General features: G+C 45.4%; 1 protein-coding gene across 1 annotated transcript in view; it reads left to right on the top strand.

Moving 5' to 3' along the window:
- Nucleotides 1-1,192: 1,192 nt before the first annotated feature.
- Nucleotides 1,193-19,997, top strand: part of LOC118945988 (netrin receptor UNC5A-like) — a 149,144-nt gene continuing 130,339 nt past the window's right edge. The window contains exons 1-2 of the mRNA XM_036969654.1: nt 1,193-1,370; nt 2,915-3,079. Of these exons, the coding sequence (XP_036825549.1) occupies nt 1,193-1,370; nt 2,915-3,079 (343 nt within the window). The remainder of the gene's footprint in view (nt 1,371-2,914; nt 3,080-19,997) is intronic.

Raw genomic sequence — 19,997 nt, forward strand, 5'->3', positions numbered from 1 at the left:
GACATCGGGTGGTGTAGGTGTCCTGGAGGGCAGGTAGTTTGCCCCCGGTGATGCGTTGTGCAGACCTCACTACCCTCTGGAGAGCCTTACGGTTGTGGGCGGAGCAGTTGCCGTACCAGGCAGTGATACAGCCCGACAGGATGCTCTCGATGGTGCATCTGTGAAAATGTGTGAGTGTTTTTGGTGACAAGCCAAATTTCTTCAGCCTCCTGAGGTTGAAGAGGCGCTGTTGCGCCTTCTTCACCACGCTGTCTGTGTGGGTGGATCATTTCAGTTTGTCCGTGATGTGTACGCTGAGGAACTTAAAACTTTCCACCTTCTCCACTACTGTCCCGTTGATGTAGTTAGGGGGTTGTGCAGTGGGTTAGAGCGGTGTGCAGTGTGATTCTGATTGCGTCGTCTGTGGACCTATTGGGGCGGTGAGCAAATTGGAGTGGGTCTAGGGTGTCAGGTGATATGATCCTTGACTAGTCTCTCAAAGCACTTCATGATGACGGAAGTGAGTGCTAAGGGGCGATAGTAGTTTAGCTCAGTTTAGCTCAGTTACCTTAGCTTTCTTGGGAACAGGAACAATGGTGGCCCTCTTGAAGCATGTGGGAACAGCAGACTGGGATAGGGATTGATTGAATATGTTCGTAAAAACCCCAGCATGCTGGTCTGGGAATGCTCTAAGGACGCGGCTAGGGATGCCATCTGGGCCAGCAGCCTTGCGAGGGTTAACACGTTTAAATGTTTTACTCTTGTTGGCTGCAGTGAAGCAGAGCCTGCAGGTTTTGGTAGCGGGCCATGTCGGTGGCACTGTATTGTTCTCAAAGTGAGAAAATAAGTTGTTTAGTTTGTCTGGGATCAAGACATCCTGGTCTGCAACAGGGCTGGTTTTCTTTTTGTAGTCCGTGATTGACTGTAGACCCTGCCACATACCTCTCGTGTCTGAGCCGTTGAATTATGACTCTACTTTGTCTCTATACCTACGCTTAGCTTGTTTGATTGCCTTATCCGTCTTATACTATTAATGAAATGTTAAAACATTACCCTCTACCACTAATCTCCTCGGCTTTCAAAACTCTTCAGGGAATGACCATCTTCTCTAAATTGGACATTCGGAACGCCTACTATCTGGTTCGGATACGGGAGGGAGACAATTGGAAACCTTTAACATGGCTAGCGGGCACTATGAGTACTATGAGTAGGTATGCCATTCGTACTGACCAACGCTCACACGGTGTTCCAGGCCCTGGTCAACAATGTGTTCCGGGAAAGGCTGAACCGGTTCCTGTTTGTCGACCTCGACGACATCCTTGTCTTTTCCCGTTCAGCTCAAGAACACGTCCAACAAGTCCTTCAGCGTCTCCTGGAGAACCAGCTTTTTCGTTAAGTATTGATAATGCAGAGGATTTTCCCAAGGTTGATGTTGACACATATTGGTTATTGGGGTCAAATTTGACTCCACTTTTGTGGATTGGGGTGATCAGTTCTTGGTTCCAAATAGTGGGGAAGATGCCAGAGCTAAGGATGATGTTAAAGAGTTGAAATATGGCCAATTTGTTTTAGGGCCAAAAAGATTGGAGAAGTGTTTTACCCACACATCTCCATTTTGGATAGATACTGTAACTTCCATGTTGTTGTCTGTTTAGAGTTTTCCAATTTTCCCAGAAGTGGTTAGAGTCTATGGATTCTTCAATTATATTGAGCTGATTTCTGACGTGCTGTTCCTTCTTTTTCTGTAGTGTATTTCTGTATTGTTTTAGTGATTCACCGTAGTGAAGGCGTAGACTCAGGTTTTCTGGGTCCCTATGTTTTTAGTTGGATAGGTCTCTCTATTTCTTTCTTAGGTTTTTGCCTTCTTCGTCATACCATTTGTCATTGTTGTTCATTTTCTTCAGTTTTCTGTTTGACATTTTTTGATTTATTAGGGACGCTGAGAGGTCAAATATGCTGTTTAGGTTTTCTACTACCAAGTTTTCACCGTCACTATTACAGTGAAACGTTTTGTCCAGGAAGTTGTCTAAAAGGGATTGCATTTGTTGTTGCCTAATTGATTTTTGGTTGGTTTCCACACTACTTTCCTTCCATCTATAGCATTTCTTAATGTTACTCAGTTCCTTTGGCTTTGATGCCTCATGATTGCGTATTGCTCTGTTTAAGTAGACTGTGATTTTGCTGTGGTCTGATAGGGGTGTCACTGCGCTGACTGTGAACGCTCTGAGAGACTTTGGGTTGAGGTCAGTGATAAAGTAGTCTTCAGTACTGCTGCCAAGAGATGATCTGTAGGTGTACCTACCAATAGAGTCGCCTCAAAGACTATGGACATACCCAGCATGCGACAGAGCTGCAGGAGTTGTGACCCACTTCTGTTGGTCATGTTGTCGTAGTTGTGCCTTGGGGGGCATATGGGGGAAGGGATGCTTTATTTGACCAAATAGGCATCTCTTCTGTATCCTACCTTGTCACAACACAACTGATTGGCTCAAATGCATTAAGAAGGAAGAAAATTCCACAAATGTACTTTTAACAAGGCACCCCTGTTAATTAATAGTATATACCTAATACTATGTATATAATATGATGTACCTAATACTATGTATATAATATAATGTACCTAATACTATGTATCTAATATGATATAACTAGTGTTATTAATATTACATATATAATAGTATATACCTAATATGATGTACCTAATACTATGTACTTAATATGATATACCTAATGTTTTTAATATGACATACCTAATATAATAAACCTAATAATACATACCTAATATGATATACCTAATATTATATACCTGGTCTATGTCTCTCTGGCTCTGATCTCTGTCTCTCTGACTCTGATCTCTGTCTCTCTGACTCTGGTCTTTGTGTGTGTGTGTGTGGTATCTCTCTCTCTCTGACCCTGTGCCTGTCCCTGTGTTCAGTAGATGGAGGTTGGAGTGATTGGTCTAATTGGTCTGAGTGCGGAGTGGACTGTTCCATGTGGCGCAGTAGAGAGTGTACCCAGCCCTCGCCTGGCACCGGGGGAAAAGACTGCCAGGGCATCGACCTCCAGTCACTCAACTGTACCAGCCAACAGTGTCTACAGAGTGAGTATTAAACATATTTCCTGAATATAGACATGCACACACGCACGCACACATGCACACACACACACACACACACACACACACAATCTCTAACTTCCACTGTTTTTCCACTCTTCACCTTACATCAATATACACATTTATTTGAATGTTGCAAGTAGATGTCTCCTTCTCCCTCTCTCTCTCTCTCTGTGTGTGTGTGTGTGTGTGTGTGTGTGTGTGTGTGTGTGTGTGTGTGTGTGCACGCGCGTGTGTGTGTGTGTGTGCGCGCGCGTGCATGCTGTTACATTGTAGAACAGCCATGTCTGATGTTTGATGTCGTTAAGTACATTTAACTCCTCTAGTGTTTAGTTATGACTAGGGCCTGTTACAGGGAGCGTGTTACCACCACACCGGCAGTCATGAGTCATGATGGCAGTCAAATTCCATGTGATCGTTTAGTTCTTAAAATGAAGCACATTAAGTCGCTTTACAATGGGTGTGGAGCCTAACTGGCATTACATAAGCAGCGTGGGAGTTTCAAGTTTGAGGAAGTTAATTTTCACCATTAAAATGCACCTTTATAAAACATTTATTACATGTATAATCGTATTTGCTGTCACTTTTGAGAATGGTGTTTTTTCCACGATAATTGATTGTAGCCTACTGCAGTGTGCACATTGTTGCGCTTGTATTTGTGAAGAAATAGCCTAATAGTTTATCAGCATTTTAAGCTAAACGTTCTGATCTGTTCCGTCAGCCACATTGCGTGAAACAGTTTTTTGATTCTAGTAGTTGTATTAATTGTACGGATCTACCGCATCCCACTACTGTCCCAGACTATGTTTTAATATGGGGATCTATCACATCCCACAACTGTCCCAGACTATGTTTTAATATGGGGATCTATCACATCCCACAACTGTCCCAGACTATGTTTTAATATGGGGATCTATTACATCCCACAACTGTCCCAGACTATGTTTTAATATGGGGATCTATCACATCCCACTACTGTCCCAGACTATGTTTTAATATGGGGATCTATCACATCCCACAACTGTCCCAGACTATGTTTTAATATGGGGATCTATCACATCCCACAACTGTCCCAGACTATGTTTTAATATGGGGATCTATCACATCCCACAACTGTCCCAGACGATGTTTTAATATGGGGATCTATCACATCCCACTACTGTCCCAGACTATGTTTTAATATGGGGATCTATCACATCCCACAACTGTCCCAGACGATGTTTTAATATGGGGATCTATCACATCCCACTACTGTCCCAGACTATGTTTTAATATGGGGATCTATCACATCCCACAACTGTCCCAGACTATGTTTTAATATGGGGATCTATCGCATCCCACAACTGTCCCAGACTATGTTTTAATATGGGGATCTATTGCATCCCACAACTGTCCCAGACTATGTTTTAATATGGGGATCTATTGCATCCCACAACTGTCCCAGACTATGTTTTAATATGGGGATCTATCACATCCCACAACTGTCCCAGACGATGTTTTAATATGGGGATCTATCACATCCCACTACTGTCCCAGACTATGTTTTAATATGGGGATCTATCACATCCCACAACTGTCCCAGACTATGTTTTAATATGGGGATCTATCGCATCCCACAACTGTCCCAGACTATGTTTTAATATGGGGATCTATTGCATCCCACAACTGTCCCAGACTATGTTTTAATATGGGGATCTATTGCATCCCACAACTGTCCCAGACTATGTTTTAATATGGGGATCTATCACATCCCACAACTGTCCCAGACTATGTTTTAATATGGGATCTATCACATCCCACAACTGTCCCAGACTATGTTTTAATATGGGGATCTATCACATCCCACAACTGTCCCAGACTATGTTTGGAATATTTATTTATTACACAGAACAGAATAGTTCGACTTTTGTACTATGGGGCATAGTAGATTGACATAGGCTAGTGCTTTTCCTGTTCGTTAGACCTACTCATCTTCTTGGCAGACGAAAAGTAAATGTGAACAGTTGTTCCAATATCTTCATTATGTGCAGTTGCTTCCTCGACGTGTCTGTCTTCACGTGTAGCCTGTGAGAAGGACCTGGTCATGTGATGGGCTCTGGCTAATAAGAATTGAGATATCAGAGAGAGATATGTGATGAGAGGTGCTTCACTAAGCCGGGAAGAAGATAATTCATATTATACGCCCACTGTCTGCAAAAGGCCTGGTTTTTTTTTTAGGGGGCATTTTTGGGGCACACAAAAAGGATGCTGCCCGGGAAATGCGAGGCATTATCAAGTACTTGTCAAATTGTGAATGAGAGACTGATGAAGTGTGTGCAGCCTGTGCAAAAAAAAACTAAACAAAGCAGAGCTCATGCCTTTCATGAGACTTTTTTTCAAATCATCATTAGTCTCATCATGCAGCCTTATAATGTATTCAAAATCAAAACATATAGCCCAACATTTGTAGAACAACTAAAGTCACATAAATAACTCTAAATTAAGCGTATAATAGTTCCTACATTTGAAGTCTACATACACTTAGGTTGGAGTCATTAAAACTTGTTTTCAACCACTCCATATATTTTTTGTTAACAAACTGTAGTTTTGGCAAGTCGATTAGGACATCTACTTTGTGCATGACACAAATAATTTTGCCAACAATTGTTTGCAGACAGATTATTTGACTTATAATTCACTGTGTCACAATTCCAGTGGGTCAGAAGTTTACATACACTAAGTTGACTGTGCCTTTAAACAGCTTGGAACATTCCAGAAAATGATGTCATGGCTTTAGAAGCTTCTGATAGCCTAATTGACACTATTTCAGTCAATTGGAGGTGTACCTGTGGATGTATTTCAAGGCCTACCTTCAAACTCAGTCTTTGTTTGACATCATGGGAAAATCAAAAGAAATCAGCCAAGACTTCAGAAAGAAATTGCAGACCTCCACAAGTCTGGTTCATCCTTGGGAGCAATTTCCAAATGCCTTTTCTTAATATCATGTTTCTCTAGACCTGTCTAAAGTAAATAATGGATTTATTGTGAAGTTGTCGGCTACATTGCATGGATTTATTAGACTTTTTACAAAGGTCTGCATCAGTGGCTTGTAGTCAAGGGCTGCACACAGTCAGCCATGGGCTGAAAGGCAGATTGACTTGAAAAGGGATAAAACCCCAGTGTTTACTGCAGATCAAACAGGGACTGTTGTGGAACCACAGTGTTTAACACAGATCAAACAGGGACTGTTATAGAACCACAGTGTTTACTGCAGATCAGAGCAGGGACTGTTATAGAACCCCAGTGTTTAACGCAGATCAGAGCAGGGACTGTTATAGAACCCCAGTGTTTACTGCAGATCAAACAGGGACTGCTATAGAACCACAGTGTTTAACGCAGATCAGAGCAGGGACTGTTACAGAACCCCAGTGTTTTCTGCAGATCAGAGCAGGGACTGTTATAGAACCCCAGTGTTGACTGCAGATCAGAGCAGGGACTGTTATAGAACCCCAGTGTTGACTGCAGATCAGAGCAGGGACTGTTATAGAACCCCAGTGTTTAACGCAGATCAGAGCAGGGACTGTTATAGAACCCCAGTGTTTACTGCAGATCAAACAGGGACTGTTGTTGAACCACAGTGTTTAACACAGATCAAACAGGGACTGTTATACAACCACAGTGTTTACTGCAGATCAGAGCAGGGACTGTTACAGAATCCCAGTGTTTACTGCAGATCAGAGCAGGGACTGTTATAGAACCCCAGTGTTTAACGCAGATCAGAGCAGGGACTGTTATAGAACCCCAGTGTTTACTGCAGATCAAACAGGGACTGCTATAGAACCACAGTGTTTAACGCAGATCAGAGCAGGGACTGTTATAGAACCCCAGTGTTGACTGCAGATCAGAGCAGGGACTGTTATAGAACCCCAGTGTTTAACGCAGATCAGAGCAGGGACTGTTACAGAACCCCAGTGTTTACTACAGATCAAACAGGGACTGTTATAGAACCCCAGTGTTTAACGCAGATCAAACAGGGACTGTTACAGAACCCGTGTTTACTGCAGACCAAAGCAGGGACTGTTATAGAACCCCAGTGTTTTCTGCAGATCAAAGCAGGGACTGTTATAGAACCCCAGTGTTTACTGCAGATCAAAGCAAGAACTGTTACAGAACCCCAGTGTTTACTGCAGATCAAAGCAAGAACTGTTACAGAACCCCAGTGTTTACTGCAGATCAGAGCAGGGACTGTTATAGAACCCCAGTGTTTACTGCAGATCAAAGCAATAACTGTTGCAGAACCCCAGTGTTTACTGCAGATCAAAGCAGGGACTGTTATAGAACCCCAGTGTTTAACGCAGATCAAAGCAGGGACTGTTACAGAACCCCAGTGTTTACTGCAGATCAGAGTAGGGACTGTTATAGAATCCCAGTGTTTACTGCAGATCAAAGCAGGGACTGTTATAGAACCCCAGTTTTTACTGCAGATCAAAGCAGGGACTGTTACAGAACCACAGTGTTTACTGCAGATCAGAGCAGGGACTGTTATAGAACCCCAGTGTTTACTGCAGATCAAACAGGGACTGTTATAGAACCCCAGTGTTTACTGCAGATCAAACAGGGACTGTTACAGACCCCAGTGTTTACTGCAGATCAAACAGGGACTGTTATATAACCCCAGTGTTTACTGCAGATCAAAGCAGGGACTGTTATAGAACCCCAGTGTTTACTGCAGATCAAAGCAGGGACTGTTATAGAACCCCAGTGTTTACTGCAGATCAAAGCAGGGACTGTTACAGAACCACAGTGTTTACTGCAGATCAGAGCAGGGACTGTTACATAGAACCCCAGTGTTTACTGCAGATCAAACAGGGACTGTTACAGACCCCAGTGTTTACTGCAGATCAAACAGGGACTGTTATATAACCCCAGTGTTTACTGCAGATCAAAGCAGGGACTGTTATAGAACCCCAGTGTTTACTGCAGATCAAAGCAGGGACTGTTATAGAACCCCAGTGTTTAACGCAGATCAAAGCAGGGACTGTTATAGAACCCCAGTGTTTACTGTAGATCAGAGCAGGACCTTTTATAGAACCCCAGTATTTACTGCAGATCAAAGCAGGGACTGTTATAGAACCCCAGTGTTTAACGCAGATCAAAGCAGGGACTGTTATAGAACCCCAGTGTTTACTGCAGATCAAAGCAGGGACTGTTACAGAACCACAGTGTTTACTGCAGATCAGAGCAGGGACTGTTACATAGAACCCCAGTGTTTACTGCAGATCAAACAGGGACTGTTATAGAACCCCAGTGTTTACTGCAGATCAAACAGGGACTGTTACAGACCCCAGTGTTTACTGCAGATCAAACAGGGACTGTTATATAACCCCAGTGTTTACTGCAGATCAAAGCAGGGACTGTTATAGAACCCCAGTGTTTAACGCAGATCAGAGTAGGGACTGTTATAGAATCCCAGTGTTTAACGCAGATCAAAGCAGGGACTGTTACAGAACCCCAGTGTTTAACGCAGATCAAAGCAGGGACTGTTATAGAACCCCAGTGTTTACTGCAGATCAAAGCAGGGACTGTTATATAACCCCAGTGTTTAACGCAGATCAGAGTAGGGACTGTTATAGAACCCCAGTGTTTACTGCAGATCAAACAGGGACTGTTACAGAACCCCAGTGTTTACTGCAGATCAAAGCAGGGACTGTTATAGAACCCCAGTGTTTACTGCAGATCAAACAGGGACTGTTATATAACCCCAGTGTTTACTGCAGATCAGAGTAGGGACTGTTATAGAACCCCAGTGTTTAACGCAGATCAAACAGGGACTGTTATAGATCCCCAGTGTTGACTGTAGATCAGAGCAGGGACTGTTATAGAACCCCAGTGTTTAACGCAGATCAAAGCAGGGACTGTTATAGAACCCCAGTGTTTAACGCAGATCAAAGCAGGGACTGTTACAGAATCCCAGTGTTTAACGCAGATCAAAGCAGGGACTGTTATTGAACCCCAGTGTTTAACGCAGATCAAAGCAGGGACTGTTATAGAACCCCAGTGTTTACTGTAGATCAGAGCAGGAACTTTTATAGAACCCCAGTATTTACTGCAGATCAAAGCAGGGACTGTTAGAGAACCCCAGTGTTTACTGCAGATCAAAGCAGGGACTGTTATAGAACCCCAGTGTTTAACGCAGATCAAAGCAGGGACTGTTATAGAACCCCAGTGTTTACTGCAGATCAAACAGGGACTGTTATTGAACCCCAGTGTTTAACGCAGATCAAAGCAGGGACTGTTATAGAACCCCAGTGTTTACTGCAGATCAAAGCAGGGACTGTTATAGAACCCCAGTGTTTACTGCAGATCAAACAGGGACTGTTATAGAACCCCAGTGTTTAACGCAGATCAAAGCAGGGACTGTTATAGAACCCCAGTGTTTAACGCAGATCAAAGCAGGGACTGTTATAGAACCCCAGTGTTTACTGCAGATCAAAGCAGTGACTGTTATTGAACCCCAGTGTTTAACGCAGATCAAAGCAGGGACTGTTATAGAACCCCAGTGTTTACTGCAGATCAAAGCAGGGACTGTTATAGAACCCCAGTGTTTAACGCAGATCAAACAGGGACTGTTATAGAACCCCAGTGTTTAACGCAGATCAAAGCAGGGACTGTTATAGAACCCCAGTGTATAACGCAGATCAAAGCAGGGACTGTTATAGGACCCCAGTGTTTACTGCAGATCAAAGCAGGGACTGTTATTGAACCCCAGTGTTTAACGCAGATCAAAGCAGGGACTGTTACAGAACCCCAGTGTTTAACACAGATCAGAGTAGGGACTGTTATAGAACCCCAGTGTTTACTGCAGATCAAACAGGGACTGTTATAGAACCCCAGTGTTTAACGCAGATCAAAGCAGGGACTGTTATAGAACCCCAGTGTATAACGCAGATCAAAGCAGGGACTGTTATAGGACCCCAGTGTTTACTGCAGATCAAAGCAAGGACTGTTATTGAACCCCAGTGTTTAACGCAGATCAAAGCAGGGACTGTTACAGAACCCCAGTGTTTAACGCAGATCAGAGTAGGGACTGTTATTATTTCCATTTGAGTCTCAATACCGAATAACACCTTATTCCCTACTTAGTGCACTACACTGTAAATCAAGGATAGCTTAAATCACAGTGTTAAAACATCTTGGGTTAGATTGACTCTACTGGGAGTTATCTTAACACTCAACAGAGTGATACAGTGCCTTGCGAAAGTATTCGGCCCCCTTGAACTTTGCGACCTTTTGCCACATTTCAGGCTTCAAACATAAAGATATAAAACTGTATTTTTTTGTGAAGAATCAACAACAAGTGGGACACAATCATGAAGTGGAACGACATTTATTGGATATTTCAAACTTTTTTAACAAATCAAAAACTGAAAAATTGGGCGTGCAAAATTATTCAGCCCCCTTAAGTTAATACTTTGTAGAGCCACCTTTTGCTGCGATTACAGCAGTAAGTCGCTTGGGGTATGTCTCTATCAGTTTTGCACATCGAGAGACTGAATTTTTTCCCATTCCTCCTTGCAAGAGTGAGGTTGGATAGAGAGCATTTGTGAACAGCAGTTTTCAGTTCTTTCCACAGATTCTCGATTGGATTCAGGTCTGGACTTTGACTTGGCCATTCTAACACCTGGATATGTTTATTTTTTAACCATTCCATTTTGCTTTATGTTTTGGATCATTGTCTTGAAATATCCAATAAATGTCGTTCCACTTCATGATTGTGTCCCACTTGTTGTTGATTCTTCACAAAAAAATACAGTTTTATATCTTTATGTTTGAAGCCTGAAATGTGGCAAAAGGTCGCAAAGTTCAAGGGGGCCGAATACTTTCGCAAGGCACTGTATGTTCCATGGTGATAGTGCGGATAACTGGAGTTGATTCGGACAGAGTACTTTTAACTCCGTTAAGAGTTACAAGTGACAGGGAGTTACATCCATGGAGTTATCCACCGATGTTGGATGGATCTCATTGTCATATTTCCCAGGATGCTCTGTTGTAGGTTCATTATTTAAAATTGTTTGTTTCAATATCTTTTATTTTCCCATTTTACATTGATTGTTTTTGATCTTACTGCAAATATAAGAAACATAAAATAAATCTTTAAAAAATACAATCTGTAAGTGGTTGGATTTATAGCAACCATTAGTGAGATAGTTATACCAGTTGACATGGTGTTGGTAGTCTTGAGCTACTGAGTTTCTTCCCTTCGCTGACAGGCATAATAAATTCAAGTTGTGACTGATATCTTCCTGCAAGTTGACTTCCAACAGACATTGGATGTCACATTGCAAACCATCCGAATGTGACACTTTCAGAAATATTTAAATAAGTCTCTACACCCTTATGACTCAAAGAAAGTCAACTGAAAGAGAACCGTACTATGCTATAGTTGTTTGTTAATTCAGAACAACACAGAAAAGTGTACAATGGCAATGGTGTTGATCGGAAAAAAACTACTCTGAAAAGAGTAGAATGGCAATTAGAGTTTTAACTGCAAAAATATCAACACCGTGACCACAGTGGTTTTAACACAAAATGGCGGTTGGACCTTATCAACTTCCAAATCGTGTTACATTTGACTCCAAAGGAGTTTTTTACTGTGTACCTTTGACCACAGGCCATGGGAACGGAGTGTCATCTGAGACACCATGGGAACGGAGTTTCATCTGAGACACCATGGGAACGGGGTGTCATCTGAGACACCATGGGAACGGAGTGTCATCTGAGACACCATGGGAACGGAGTGTCATCTGAGACACCATGGGAACGGAGTGTCATCTGAGACACCATGGGAACGGAGTGTCACCTGAGAGACCTCTGACCACAGGCCATGGGAATGAAGTGTCATCTGAGACACGATGGGAACGGAGTGTCATCTGAGACACCATGGGAACGGAGTGTCATCTGAGACACCATGGGAACGAAGTGTCATCTGAGACACCATGGGAACGGAGTGTCATCTGAGACACCATGGGAACGAAGTGTCATCTGATGACACCATGGGAACGGGGTGTCATCTGAGACACCATGGGAACGGAGTGTCATCTGAGACACCATGGGAACGGAGTGTCATCTGAGACACCATGGGAACGGAGTGTCATCTGAGACACCATGGGAACGGAGTGTCACCTGAGAGACCTCTGACCACAGGCCATGGGAATGAAGTGTCATCTGAGACACCATGGGAACGGAGTGTCATCTGAGACACCATGGGAACGGAGTGTCATCTGAGACACCATGGGAACGAAGTGTCATCTGAGACACCATGGGAACGGAGTGTCATCTGAGACACCATGGGAACGAAGTGTCATCTGAGACACCATGGGAACGGAGTGTCATCTGAGACACCATGGGAACGGAGTGTCATCTGAGACACCATAGGAACGGAGTGTCGTCTGAGACACCATGGGAATGGAGTGTCACCTGAGACACCATGGGAACGGAGTGTCACCTGAGACACCTCTGACCACAGGCCATGGGAATGAAGTGTCATCTGAGACACCATGGGAACGGAGTGTCATCTGAGACACCATGGGAACGGAGTGTCATCTGAGACACCATGGGAACGGAGTGTCATCTGAGACACCATGGGAACAGAGTGTCACCTGAGACACCATGTGAATGTAGTGTCATCTGAGACACCATGGAAATGGAGTGTCATCTGAGACACCATGGGAATGTAGTGTCATCTGAGACACCTCTGACCACAGGCCGTGGGAACGGGATGCCATCTGAGACACCATGGAAACAGGGTGTCATATGAGACACCATGGGAATGGGGTGCCATCTGAGACACCATGGGAACGGGGTGCCATCTGAGATCCAATGGGAGTTAGCATCCTGTTATGACATCAGAAAGGGGAACAATAATAGAATGTATCTGTCCGATGCTGACATTGGTGGTTAACACAGGGTTGAATGAGGATTGATACCGTAGCAACAGTGTAGCTATACGGGGCCAGTGAGTTAATATCAACAACATCAATCATAATCTGATTAATCAGTTGTGAGATGATTTCCAGAGAATCACAATATGAAGATACAATAGACCTGGAAAATGAACAAGGGTTTGTCTGCCCTAACTGCACAATTATCCAGCATCGTAGGGGGAACAGATCCTCTGGCTGTTAGCTTGGCTCAGAGAAAAGGATATCCTGCTTTCTGAAGCTTGTTAGGGCTAGGGGTTCCTGCTGTCCAAAGCTTGTAGGGCTAGGGGTTCCTGCTGTCTAAAGCTTGTTAGGGTTAGGGGTTCCTGCTGTCTAAAGCTTGTCAGGGCTAGGGGTTCCTGCTGTCTAAAGCTTGTTAGGGCTAGGGGTTCCTGCTGTCTAAAGCTTGTTAGGGCTAGAGGTTTGTGCTGTCTAAAGCTTGTTAGGGCTAGGGGTTCCGCTAATATTTAACTTTCATATATTCACAAGTGCAATACACCAAATTAAAAATTAACTTCTTGTTAATTACCCATCGTGTCCGATTTCAAAAAGGCTTTACAGGAAAAGCACACCATAGGATTATGTTAGGTCAGAGCCTAGTCACAAAAACACATACAGCCATTTTCCAGCCAAAGAGAGGAGTCACAAAAAGCAGAAATAGAGATAAAATGTATCACTAACCTTTGATGATCTTCAACAGATGGCCCTCATAGGACTTCATGTTACGCAAAACATGTATGTTGATAAAGTTTATATTTATATCCAAAATCTCAGTTTACATTGGCGCATTATGTTCAGTAATGTTGTGCCTCGAAAACATCAGACGAATTTGCAGAGAGCCACATCAATTTACAGAAATACTTATCATAAACTTTCATAAAAGATACAAGTGTTATTCACAGAATTATAGATATACTTCTCCTTAATGCAACCGCTATGTCAGATTTCAAAAATGCTTTACGGAAAAAGCAAACCATGCAATAATCTGAGTATGGCGCTCAGACACAAAAACACAAAAAGTGACACAAAAAGTCATACAGATACCTGCCATGTTGTTGAATCAGTAAAAGTCAGGAATAGCATTATAAATATTTGCTTACCTTTGATGATCTTCATCAGAATGCACTCCCAGGAATCCCAGTTCCACAATAAATGTTTGTTTTGTTCGATAAAGTCCATCATTTATGTCCAAATACCTCCTTTTGTTAGCGCGTTTAGTAAACAAATCCAAACTCATGAGGCGCAGGCAAGTCCAGGAGAAAGTTCAGAAAGTTATATTACAATTCGTAGAAACATGTCAAACGATGTATAGAATCAATCTTTAGGATGTTTTTAACATAAATGTTCAATAATGTTCCAACTGGAGAATTCCTTTGTCTTTAGAATTGCAATGGAACACAGGTCGCTCTCACTGCCACACGCGTGATCCGCTCATGGCCTTCTGCCAGACATCTGGTTGAAACAGCTCTCATTAGCCCCCACTTCACAGTAGAATCCTCAAGCAAGGTTCTAAAGACTGTTGACATCTAGTGGAAGCCTTAGGAAATGCAATATGACCCAATAGACACTGTGTATTCAATAGGCAATGAGTTGTAAAACTACAAACCTCAGATTTCCCACTTCCTGGTTGTTTTTTGCCTGCCATATGAATTCTGTTATACTCACAGACATCATTCAAACAGTTTTAGAAACATCAGAGTGTTGTCTATCCAAATCCAAATCTGTGAATAATATGCATATATTAGCTTCTGGGCCTGAGTAGCAGGCAGTTCACTCTGGGCACGCTTTTCATCCGAACGTGAAAATGCTGCTCCCTATCCCAAACAGGTTCTACGTACCCCGATCTTGCTGTAACCCAGGCAACTGAATCTCCTATAGCCCCCTGTAGCAAAGCTGTTGATGAGTCGGGTGGCGTTGATCTGTCCCAATCCAACTGACAGATGTTAAGGTCAACTCTGTGGCCCATAGGAGACTGGAGGCTCGCAAGACATAGGGGATTGGGGTGGAAGTCTGGCCACCCTACATCTAGCCAAGAAGATCCAATCCAGCTATCAAACTCCATTCCACGCTTGAGACGGACCTACCAGCCCCGGGAGTCAGCATGTATCCTGGGTGTATATAATCAGCCGGCGGCCACCCAGTGGCACCCTCCCCCACGGCCACCGCAGTTCAGCAAGTCGCTTCCCCACCAAATTCCATCACTACCACCACCATCATTGTGGGCAGCTTGATGGTGAGAGATTTTGGCCTGCCTGTCTCAAGTCCCTCCTGGGGCTGGTAGTGCTCCAGTCCCAGCAACATCAAACTGTTTTAGAGACTGACAGACAGGGTCGTCTGGTAGTGCTCCGGTCCCAGCAACATCAAACTGTTTTAGAGACTGGCAGACAGGGTCTGGTAGTGCTCCAGTCCCAACATCAAACTGTTTTAGAGACTGACAGACAGGTTCTGGTAGTGTCCCAGTTCTCCCTGTCAGAATAACCAACAGAGGACTTAGGAACCATATCATCTCCTTTATAAATGGCACAGTGATTATTGTGAATAACCTAAGTTATGTTCCTTTAACTCCACCTTCTAGTGAGTTCATACTAAATGTAATCTCCTCCCATTCTGATAGATTGGAGACTGAACATGTGGTTAACGTCAATACATTGGTTGTCATTGGTTACCTCGATGCAGATGACCCAGTGGCCCACACTCATTGGCTTTTAAAATTTAGAGCAAGTAAAAACCCTCCTCCTGAATGACCTCAATTACTGAGCACAGAGTTGATTGGATGTTTCTCACCGAAACATGGCTGTCTTCAGACTGTAGTGCCCCCCCCCCCCCTCCCCCCACGGGACTACAGCTTTTCATAAGAAATTGACAGTTGTTTGGTAAAAACACTAGGATATATATACACATGTAGGTAGAGTCCATTCTCTGAAAAGGTGGGCGGGGGTGTTACGGTGCGTGAATGAGGACCCAAAAGCGAATCAACTTAAACCGAGCTTCTTTAATTACCAAACATAGGTAGGCTCAGATGGACCGGCAGATTCTGACAGGACAGGACAAGGTTACAGCAAACATGATGACAGTCTGGTTCAGGCATGAATGACACAAACAAACAAGAATCCGACAAGGACAGGAGCAGAAACAGAGAGAGATATAGGGACCTAATCAGAGGGAAAAAGGGAACAGGTGGGGAACGGGGTGAATGGGTAGTTAGAGGAGACAAGGGACAGCTGGGGGAAAGCGGGGGAGAAAAGGTAACCTAACACGACCAGCAGAGGGAGACAGGGTGAAGGGAAAGGACAGAGACAAGACAACATGACAGTACATGACAGTACCCCCCCACTCACCGAGCGCCTCCTGGCGCACTCGAGGAGGAAACCTGGCGGCAACGGAGGAAATCATCAATCAGCGCATGGTCCAGCACGTCCCGAGAGGGAACCCAACTCCTCTCCTCAGGACCGTACCCCTCCCAGTCAACTAGGTACTGATGACCACGGCCCCGAGGACGCATGTCCAAGATTTTACGGACCCTGTAGATAGGTGCGCCCTCGACAAGGATGGGGGGGGGGGGGGAAGACGAGCGGGGGCGCGAAGAACGGGCTTAACACAGGAGACATGGAAGACCGGGTGGACGCGACGAAGATATCGCGGAAGAAGAAGTCGCACTGCGACAGGATTAATGACCTGAGGGATACGGAATGGACCAATGAACCGCGGGGTCAACTTGCGAGAAGCCGTCTTAAGGGGAAGGTTCTGAGTGGAGAGCCAAACTCTCTGACCGCGACAATATCTAGGGCTCTTCGTTCTACGCTTATTAGCAGCTCTCACAGTCTGCGCCCTATAACGGCAAAGTGCAGACCTGACCCTCTTCCAGGTGCGCTCGCAACGTTGGACAAAAGCCTGAGCGGAGGGGACGCTGGACTCGGCGAACTGAGATGAGAACAACGGAGGCTGGTACCCGAGGCTACTCTGAAAAGGAGATAGCCCGGTCGCAGACGAAGGAAGCGAGTTGTGGGCGTATTCTGCCCAGGGGAGCTGTTCTGACCAAGACGCAGGGTTGCGAAAAGAAAGACTGCGTAAGATGCGACCAATAGTCTGATTGGCCCGTTCTGCTTGACCGTTAGACTGGGGGTGAAAGCCGGAAGAGAGACTGACGGAAGCCCCAATCAAACGGCAAAACTCCCTCCAAAATTGAGACGTGAATTGCGGACCTCTGTCCGAAACGACGTCTGACGGAAGGCCATGAATTCTGAAAACATTCTCGATGATGATTTGTGCCGTCTCTTTAGCAGAAGGAAGCTTAGCAAGGGGAATGAAATGAGCCGCCTTAGAGAACCTATCGACAACCGTAAGAATAACAGTCTTCCCCGCTGACGAAGGCAGTCCGGTGACAAAATCTAAGGCGATGTGAGACCACGGTCGAGAGGGAATAGGAAAAGGCCTGAGACGGCCGGCAGGAGGAGAGTTACCGGACTTAGTCTGCGCGCAGACCGAACAAGCAGCCACGAAACGACGCGTGTCATGCTCCCGGGTGGGCCACCAGAAACGCTGGCGAATGGAAGCAAGCGTACCCCGAACGCCAGGGTGGCCGGCTAACTTGGCAGAGTGAGCCCACTGAAGAACGGCCAGACGAGTAGGAACGGGAACGAAAAGAAGGTTCCTAGGACAAGCGCGCGGCGACGGAGTTTGAGAGAGTGCTTGCTTTACCTGCCTCTCAATTCCCCAGACAGTCAACCCGACAACACGCCCCTCAGGGAGAATCCCCTCGGGGTCAGTGGAGGCTACTGAAGAACTGAAGAGACGAGACAAAGCATCAGGCTTGGTGTTCTTAGAGCCCGGACGATAAGAAATCACAAACTCGAAACGAGCGAAAAACAGCGCCCAACGCGCCTGACGCGCATTAAGTCGTTTGGCAGAACGGATGTACTCAAGGTTCCTATGGTCAGTCCAAACGACAAAAGGAACGGTCGCCCCCTCCAACCACTGTCGCCATTCGCCTAGGGCTAACCGGATGGCGAGCAGTTCGCGGTTACCCACATCATAGTTACGTTCCGACGGCGACAGGCGATGAGAAAAATACGCGCATGGGTGGACCTTGTCGTCAGAGAGGGAGCGCTGAGAAAGGATGGCTCCCACTCCCACCTCTGACGCGTCAACCTCGACAACGAACTGTCTAGAGACGTCAGGTGTAACAAGGATAGGAGCGGATGTAAAACGATTCTTGAGGAGATCAAAAGCTCCCTGGGCGGAAACGGACCACTTAAAGCACGTCTTGACAGAAGTAAGGGCTGTGAGAGGAGCTGCCACCTGACCGAAATTACGGATGAAACGACGATAGAAGTTCGCGAAGCCGAGAAAGCGCTGCAGCTCGACGCGTGACTTAGGGACGGGCCAATCAATGACAGCTTGGACCTTAGCGGGATCCATCTTAATGCCTTCAGCGGAAATAACAGAACCGAGAAATGTGACGGAGGAGGCATGAAACGTGCACTTCTCAGCCTTCACAAAAAGACAATTCTCTAAAAGGCGCTGGAGGACACGTCGAACGTGCTGAACATGAATCTGGAGTGACGGTGAAAAAATCAGGATATCGTCAAGGTAAACGAAAACAAAGATGTTCAGCATGTCTCTCAGGACATCATTGACTAATGCCTGAAAGACAGCTGGAGCGTTAGCGAGGCCGAAAGGAAGAACCCGGTATTCAAAGTGCCCTAACGGAGTGTTAAACGCCGTCTTCCACTCGTCCCCCTCCCTGATGCGCACGAGATGGTAAGCGTTACGAAGGTCCAACTTAGTGAAAAACCTGGCTCCCTGCAGGATCTCGAAGGCTGAAGACATAAGAGGAAGCGGATAACGATTCTTCACTGTTATGTCATTCAGCCCTCGATAATCTATGCAGGGGCGCAGAGACCCGTCCTTCTTCTTGACAAAAAAAAACCCTGCTCCGGCGGGAGAGGAGGAGGGGACTATGGTACCGGCGTCAAGAGCTACAGACAAATAATCTTCGAGAGCCTTACGTTCGGGAGCCGACAGAGAGTATAGTCTACCCCGGGGGGGGGTGGTTCCCGGAAGGAGATCAATACTACAATCATACGACCGGTGTGGAGGAAGAGAGGTGGCCCTGGACCGACTGAACACCGTGCGCAGATCGTGATATTCCTCCGGCACCCCTGTCAAATCACCAGGCTCCTCCTGTGAAGAAGAGACAGAGGAAACAGGAGGGATAGCAGACATTAAACATTTCACATGACAAGAGACGTTCCAGGAGAGGATAGAATTACTAGACCAATTAATGGAAGGATTATGACAAACTAGCCAGGGATGGCCCAAAACAACAGGTGTAAAAGGTGAACGAAAAATTAAAAAAGAAATGGTTTCACTATGATTACCAGAAACAGTGAGGGTTAAAGGTAGCGTCTCACGCTGAATCCTGGGGAGAGGACTACCATCCAGGGCGAACAAGGCCGTGGGCTCCTTTAACTGTCTGAGAGGAATGTCATGTTCCCGAGCCCAGGTCTCGTCCATAAAACAGCCCTCCGCCCCAGAGTCTATTAAGGCACTGCAGGAAGCTGACGAACCGGTCCAGCGTAGATGGACCGACAAGGTAGTGCAGGATCTTGAAGGAGAGACAGGAGTAGTAGCGCTCACCAGTAGCCCTCCGCTTACTGACGAGCTCTGGCCTTTTACTGGACATGAAGTGACAAAATGACCAGCGGAACCGCAATAGAGACAGAGGCGGTTGGTGATTCTCCGTTCCCTCTCCTTAGTCGAGATGCGGATACCTCCCAGCTGCATGGGCTCAGCACCCGAGCCGGCAGAGGAAGATGGTAGTGATGCGGAGAGGGAGGCGACGGAGAGCGCGAGCTCCTTTCCACGAGCTCGGTGACGAAGATCAACCCGTCGCTCAATGCGAATAGCGAGTTCAATCAAGGAATCCACGCTGGAAGGAACCT

Source organism: Oncorhynchus mykiss, chromosome 31, assembly GCF_013265735.2.
Source record: "Oncorhynchus mykiss isolate Arlee chromosome 31, USDA_OmykA_1.1, whole genome shotgun sequence".
Classification (NCBI taxonomy): domain Eukaryota; kingdom Metazoa; phylum Chordata; class Actinopteri; order Salmoniformes; family Salmonidae; genus Oncorhynchus; species Oncorhynchus mykiss.